The sequence below is a fragment of the Macrobrachium nipponense genome, chromosome 25 (assembly GCF_015104395.2).
Source record: "Macrobrachium nipponense isolate FS-2020 chromosome 25, ASM1510439v2, whole genome shotgun sequence".
In the NCBI taxonomy this organism is placed as follows: Eukaryota; Metazoa; Arthropoda; class Malacostraca; order Decapoda; family Palaemonidae; genus Macrobrachium; species Macrobrachium nipponense.
In genome coordinates, this window is record NC_087214.1 from 5,630,564 (window position 1) to 5,638,063 (window position 7,500).

The 7,500-nt window shown below is 38.1% G+C and overlaps 1 protein-coding gene across 1 annotated transcript in view; it reads right to left on the reverse strand.

Moving 5' to 3' along the window:
* Positions 1-912: 912 nt before the first annotated feature.
* LOC135199136 (E3 ubiquitin-protein ligase trim-21-like) overlaps positions 913-7,500 on the reverse strand; it is a 7,303-nt gene continuing 715 nt past the window's right edge. Inside the window, exons 2-4 of the mRNA XM_064227047.1 lie at positions 4,985-5,701; positions 3,979-4,536; positions 913-3,298 (exon numbers count right to left, since the gene is read on the reverse strand). Coding sequence (XP_064083117.1) covers positions 4,282-4,536; positions 4,985-5,701 — 972 coding nt within the window. The 3' untranslated portion in view covers positions 913-3,298; positions 3,979-4,281. The remainder of the gene's footprint in view (positions 3,299-3,978; positions 4,537-4,984; positions 5,702-7,500) is intronic.

Genomic DNA, 7,500 nt, shown 5'->3' on the forward strand with positions numbered 1-7,500 from the left:
GCGTTGATTTGTCGTCTTAGTTATTAAGCTGTTTGGGGAGAATAACCTTTCGTGGGAGTGAAATAAGAATAAGGTTGGGAAGGAGGATTACTGACTATGGGAGGGAAATGGGTCGGGGAAGTTGGAATGGAAAACATTTAGCAAATGCTGATTGATTGACTGATTCGAAAATGGGGGATACAACATCTACCGAAAAAAATCTTTATAAAAAAAATCCTGGTGATAGGTTTCTGTTTCCTAATATTAGCAAATATGAGTTGCACCATCGACGGATGGTCTCTTGTTGTATCTTCATAAGAGATCTTTCACATTCGCAATTGATCCCTGATCCCATCTTCCTGCCGAGAGCAACCAGAGTTGCTGGACAGCAGCGGTGTCAGTATGCATTAAATGAGCCTCGCTGTCAAACCTCTCAGTTTCAGAGGTCCTTTACTCTTCCTGACACCGTTGGACTGTAGAACAGCCACCCTAAGAATGTTCTACATTTAAAACTACAGAAGATTAAGCGAAGGTGCAATGTATTACTGCCCGAATACAACAGCAGCACCAGTATGCAGTAAATTAGCCTCACAAACTTGCTGTGCAATTGGGACTTTCAAGCAAAGATGCATTGTATTACTACACTAATACAATTCTCCTTGCATTTTAATAATTTACTTACATTTTTATATACTTATTTATTTATCTATTAATTACCTGTTTTTCTAGTAATTGATCTCTTTCTGTAGTTCCCTTCGCCTTCTGTTACTCCTTTCCAGTGAACACCATATCCTTTGGAAACTTGAATTTCAAATTGGTGGCCCCTGTGGGCTTGTTGCATATGAATAAGGTTTATGTTCTTTATAATAATTAGAACAAACGTTAGAGGAATGTGGTTTATTGATGCTTACAACAAAACCTGTGTAAAGTAGTAGGAGGCCTCAAGGTCTCCGTCAACATTAGACATATATTAAAATTATCAGAAATCTCTGATAACGCAATGCCTGATACTTAATTGGTAACGTGCCAGGCAGGACCACTACAGCCAGACTGTAATAATGTCTAGAGTGAGTTTCTTCTTCTACCACGGCCAATGAATAACTCAGCCACAAGAGTTCTGTAGTGTTGGTTGTTAGAAAAATTAATTCAGATATTCAGATCTTGTACATCTCATAAATTTCACCCCTCATCAATAAAGTACATCAATTGTACATCCCTGGAGTTTTACACCACTGGAATAGCATGCATCAACTATATATCCCAAAAATTTTAAACCTGTTGAATAATGTAATCATATGTACACCTCATAAGCTTACAAATCTTTAATAACATACATAACAAATGTACTTCCCAGGTATTTTACAACGCTTGAATAACGTACGTCATAGGTACATCACATAAGTTTTACACCTATTGAATAATGTGCATGAAAGGTATATCTCATAAATTTTACAACTCTTGAATAATGTACATCGAATGTACATCCCACTGGTTTAACCTTTGAAAATTTGTATCTGCAGTTCCTCAGTTTCAACTTCATGTGACTGACCATCGGAGGGGGAAAATGACTCTTACTGGTATCAAACTACATAGCCCTTCGCTCTTACAATCATAGGAATGTGCGTTGTGGAGATAAACAGGGAAAATAAATCACGGGGAATAAAACTTGACCCACTTTGCCTTATTTAAGTAAGACAGCTTGACGAGGCCTGATTTGATTGTGAAATTTATTAGTGTCACACGGTAAATTTTATTGTGGATAAGGAAAATGGTAATAATGGTAATAAGGGTAATAATGAATTTATATGTTGTGTATTCAGAAAACCTGCCAATGTTCTGCCAGTGTATATCTTTATTCTGGCCACATCTGTGAAATCAAGAAATCAGTTTTTGTATCCATGGTCTTGTTTGTATCCGTGGTCTTGAAGGCATTACGTGTAGGTAGCCCTGAATTAGATGCAATTATAAAAATAGGCAAGAAATTAAAGTACGCCGATGTTTTATTAAATGGGACATTAAGAGCATCATGTATGTTTGTTTGTAATGTCGCCCTGCATATATATTGAAAATTTCTCTCATTATATATCAGTTCTTTTGAATATGGGTTAATCAGTAAGACAAAGCCTGCCACGATTCATATCATGTGTTTTATTTTCCATATGGTAATTTGCATATTCATTTCCTTATCAGCTGTTAAGTTTTTTTTTTAACAGGAAAGTTACTATTGCTAATTGAAAAGGAAGGTTTACATGTAACAAATATAATAAGGTTGTTGATCAAATTACACAGTTCCTGGAAACTAGCAGTGCAGGCATTGTCAGGCGCAAGTGGATTTTTCAACATTAGTGACAAAGTTGAATTCCTGCATGTTTGTTGAGGAACAGTGGGTAGTTAAAACCAGCATGGACATAAGTTGCTTCAATTTAGCCACCAAGACTTGTTGCTCGGTACAGAATTTTGGTGGGAACTACCTATGTGATGCCAGACACCATTTAAAAAGTATGATGGTAGGTTATGTGGCTTCAAGTTTCTTTTCAGTCATTTGTTTAACCAGCATCTATAATTTGTTTACGCTCTCAGTACTGGTGATCAGATCATTCTCAACACAACAGTAACAACATCTAGAATCCTTAAATGTCGTTTATGTTCGAGGTTGCAAAATAGTTCCGCAGTCTACTATCTTCAGGTCATTATTGGAATGTAGAGAAATGGCATCACGCAAATTGCAGAGACCGGAGTCAACGGTGCCAATGAATTCAAGAGACGGCACGTTCCTTTTGCTCTCTGTGCTGATGCGAAACTTTGTAGCCTCAGGACAATCCAGGTAGTTTACTGTTACTGATCCTGTACCAAGTATTTTCCAAGGCGTAAAATACTTTGTAACCAAAACCCAGAATAATATCCCGAGTGCAAACCACATAATACTTGTTACTTTCAGGTTATGACATATTACATAGACAACAATAAATGCTATAAATGATAAAAGGAAAATTCCATCATACTTCAGACTTAGCAGGACGACCTCTTTAAATGTCGTATCATATCTCAAGCTGAACTCTCCAAACACCTTATAACTTCTTAGTCTCTCAACGCCGAAATAAACTCGTTTATTTCCCAAAAAGTCCGTGCCGGCGTCCGAGACTTTCGTGTTTACGTAAGAGGGACCCAGTTCACCGGTGCACAAGGCTCTGAAATTCTCAGCAGCAGGCGAATTTAAATCGAGACGAATGCATAATTTTCCGATGACCGAGTCTCCAGCACCCAATTCCAAAAATGTAAGCTGTGATGCATCGTCAAAGTGTGCCATGACCTCAGCATGCTGTTAGGAGTAATGGAATAATTTTTCATCAATACTTGCAATTGGAAATGTATAATATTAACTTGGGATGACTCTATATGAGATAGAATAAGAGGGATCATTCCTAAACCCTCACATACTTACCATGAATCTAGACGTGTTCCTCCTCGTAGATAATGTGCATTTAGGGAACAACCAGCAGTCTATCTAGATCTAACTAGTTACATTCAGTGCAATAGTAATATTTGTTATGAGTACAGCTTTTTTAATGTTCTTACTGCATTAGCTGACAGAGGTGAAAGTGACTTACCCCCAAAATTCATATTCTGCATAAAAGGGTTGTGCCAATGACCAAATATAAAGAAATAAAAAGATTTGATGTTGAGTTTTGGACAATCTGATGTCCAAATAAACAATCTCTGAAGAATTATTGCTCAAAATAATTTCAGAGATGTGTACAGACAATTTTGTTCACTGAATTCATGGTCCTGTGAGCATCAAATTATCAGATGTATTTCAGTTTACGTTTTTGCCCCACAAATACTCATTTTCACATCAGTAGTTGCTGCCTCTCTGGTTTCGGCATGGATTTGAGGTTGCTAGAATTGTCGTTAAAAGTCATGATAATCAAAGATGTTATTCAGAATAAATATTTTGTAACTCTGGCATCAAAAAAATGAACTTTCTTTTAGTTTACTTACATCCAGAAGCACTTTTGCACCGGTTGGAAATTCCTGAGTCCAGCGATGGAGACACAACACATGGTTGTCCGTGGCCGATAGTCTAGCGTGCTTGTTTCCAGTAGGGTCTCTCAGAGTGACGTAAACCTTTCCCTCCTGCAGCATCCTCTTGACTCCTACGCTGAATTTTTGCCTCAAAGTATCAGCCTGTTAGGAGTTGTAAGAAGACTGGAATGAGTTACTCTGTCAGTTGGAGACGTACTTGTGAATCAACAACTCAGTAACACAAGAAGGGACTGCATGAACTAGGAACCTGGGAGTTTGTTAGATTTCTCTGCTTATGGTACCATGCAATTTTGGCCTTACTGTTATCATCAGGACACCTTCCCCCAGGCTACTCAAACCTGGCATCTGGTGACCAGGAATGCTGCTGGGGTATGAGCTTCCTAGGACTTCAGCATCCGCAGCTGTAGAAGAATTGGATCGTTTGTGCATTGCAGTGCTCTGCTCACTCTTGGTAGGTTCGTAACCACCTCGAGCTTGTAAGAAGAGATGTTTCTTGATCGTAGCCGTTATAGCCTGTATTGCCCCCCCCCCCCCAAAAAAAAAAGAGAAACAAATCATCCATGATGCATGCCTTTCATGCCTATATTTGAATATTGCAACAGACATCCCTTCATTTAAGAGCCGTAATGTACCAAGTGATCCAATACTGTACATTACTATAAAGCTGTTAAACTGATTGTTTTGTGCATTGGGAAGGAAATTCTCTATTCATAACCTACCCTGAATAACATGAATAATAGAAGATTATTGCATGGTCTTTATTCTGTTTAACATGGGATTATTAGAATATGAAAACTTCCCTGCAAAATACACAGCTGACGTAACTATTATGTTTAATGAGGCTTCTTATCTATTCTTAAAGCGTGATCACAAAACTGAACGGTCTGTAACACTGTAAGTGTCCTAAGCTCCCTGTGTTGTACATGTTGAAGGAGGACCTCTTTTTGACACCAAAACTTACTTCATCAATATCTGAGTGTTTTCCATCCCACTCTGACAACAAGCCTTGAATTCTCTCCTGAGAATTTTTGATGGTGTTTTTCAGTCCATTCACTTTATCAGCAAGGAGTCCAATTGTTGCATAATCCACAGCCTCCTCTATCATCGAATCTAATTCTTGTATTTGCTTTTTTTGTTCTACTATGGAGGCCAGTTCCGTTTCTAATCTTTCATTTTCGTCGATGAGATATTTTATTTCTAGCTCATTTTTTGATGTTGTTTCGTGCATTTCTGCTTGTGCACTATGTTTATAGTCTTCATTCACTTCTGATAAATCACTTTTAAATTTTGAAACATGCTGGATGACATTAGAAATTTGATCTGTCATACTCTGACAACTCAAGAGAAGTTCCTTAGTCAATTTCTTGTTTACCTTTTTAAGAAGGTCAGGACTCATTTCACAAAACATAGGTGTCTTTTCAAGCAGGGATGTGTTGGTAGTCTCTAGGTCAGAAACATATCTCAAGACTTCTAGCAGGTGAATGTTTATACCAACGTGCTTAGATGAGCTTGCGGTAAACTCGACGCGACAGAATGGACAAGACTTGGAATTTCTGTCGATGAGTTCAGAAAGACATATCGAACACAGGCAGTGTGTACAGGGCAAAATCCTCGGGCAGCGATCGTCCTCGTTGAAGACTTCATTGCAGATGCCACATGTCTTGCAGTCCATATTTCCCTGGAAGAATGAAAGGTTTAGGTAAATCTGATGTTACTGGAGTTTCGTTCGATAGATTAACCCAGTTTGCTAATAACCTTCCGTAGGATTTAACGAAGATGCGGATATTTAGTTTGAAGGGTATGAAAGAGCCAAAGAGAAATTTTATGATCACTAGCCTAAACAAGGAGGCATTACAAAAATGAAAGGTATTTGCCTTTGGATTTGAAAAATTAATAGAATTATTTTGACTGAGATTTGAGCTGAAGAGGTCGGGTCTCTATGATAAAACGTGAAACATGGGAGATTACAACTTAGCCTCAAATGATTTTAAAAGTAAATCTATGTGAAACACATGCATTTCTTCCATGTTGACACACAAGACAAGTTTCAAGATTGGCTACCCAGTTCAAAGGAAGGGCAATCTTTGTAGATAACACCTACAAAATTTATGTATATTTGAAGTTAAGGTTCATTTCCACAAATGAAAATTGCTGTAGATAAACAACAACATCCTAAAGAATGAAGTTAATTGAATAAACATGCATAGTATACAAATCAAAGGTGCAACTTGTTACTGTGTCTCATTTTGCAGAGAAGGATCTGCTGAAGACTAAGGCAAACAATGTGCCCTAAGCTCTGTTAACCCTAAATTTTACTAGGCTACTTATAACCTTTACCTAAGTGTGAATAGGTCTTACCCTAAACAAAAACATTCTGCTCAACACAACTAGCCTCTCTAAGCACAGACGGCCTTTACAGATACCCTCTAGTGTGGTACATGATTTCTTTATTGCCATAACAGACTTCATTAGTGTACAGTTACTCCTGCTCTGACTGAAAACCTGCACTCTGGTTCAGATGGCTAATTTTACGAAACATAACTTTTGATATGGCAAAGCCTAATTTAACACAGACTATATCTCTGATCTGACATAAAAATGCCTTCAACCCTGTCATAGATTGTCTTGGCATGTACAGTCTATTCTGGCACAGATTTTTTATATTACATCTCAAACATTATTGTGATACCTAGACCTTATCTGGCACCATTAGCATTTACTCTGGTGCATTTTTCTTCTCTTGACACAAATGGGCTTAGGTCTGGCACAGATAGTTTGTCATAGGTGGCCTTTGTTCAGCCACAAACTTGTAGGGCTTTCATTGGTTGTCATCAATACAAACAAGTTTCGGCGCATTCAGATTTTCTGTGCAATGTATAATGCTGTATAAAACCATCAACTATGACCGGCAGCTCTCCAGTTGCTCACCAAATGCGATAGAGTGAGGGTGCCTCCCATGGCTCCGGAAAGCTCTGCCAGATGCACGATCCATGTCTAACTTTACCCTTGAATAAAATAAAAACTACTGAGGCTAGAGCGTTGCAATTTGGTATGTTCCATGATTGGAGGGTGGATGATCAAGACATCAATTTGCAGCCCTCTAGCTAGCCTCAGTAGCTTGTTTAGACCTGAGGGCAGACATACAAAGCTGGCATACTAGTTTTTCTTTTACTGGGTTCTTGTAACGGCCTCATCTAACCTCTCAGTTGGTGAAGTGGGCTTATCAAAATTGGTTTATTGAGTTTGTTTACGATAAATAACGATATTTGACGACGTTGCTACAGCAAATTGGAGAGGAGTTGAAATACATTGAACCACTTCCAGCGAGGATAAAGGACTGTACATAAAAAGTGCCCCGTACAGAAAATTTCCAGCGAACATGTAGTGCACCGCTACCCTAAAGGAATTCAGCTTGCATTTCGAGATTTAATTACATTTTCATTTATTATTTAATTTGTTAATTAATCTGTTTTTCCA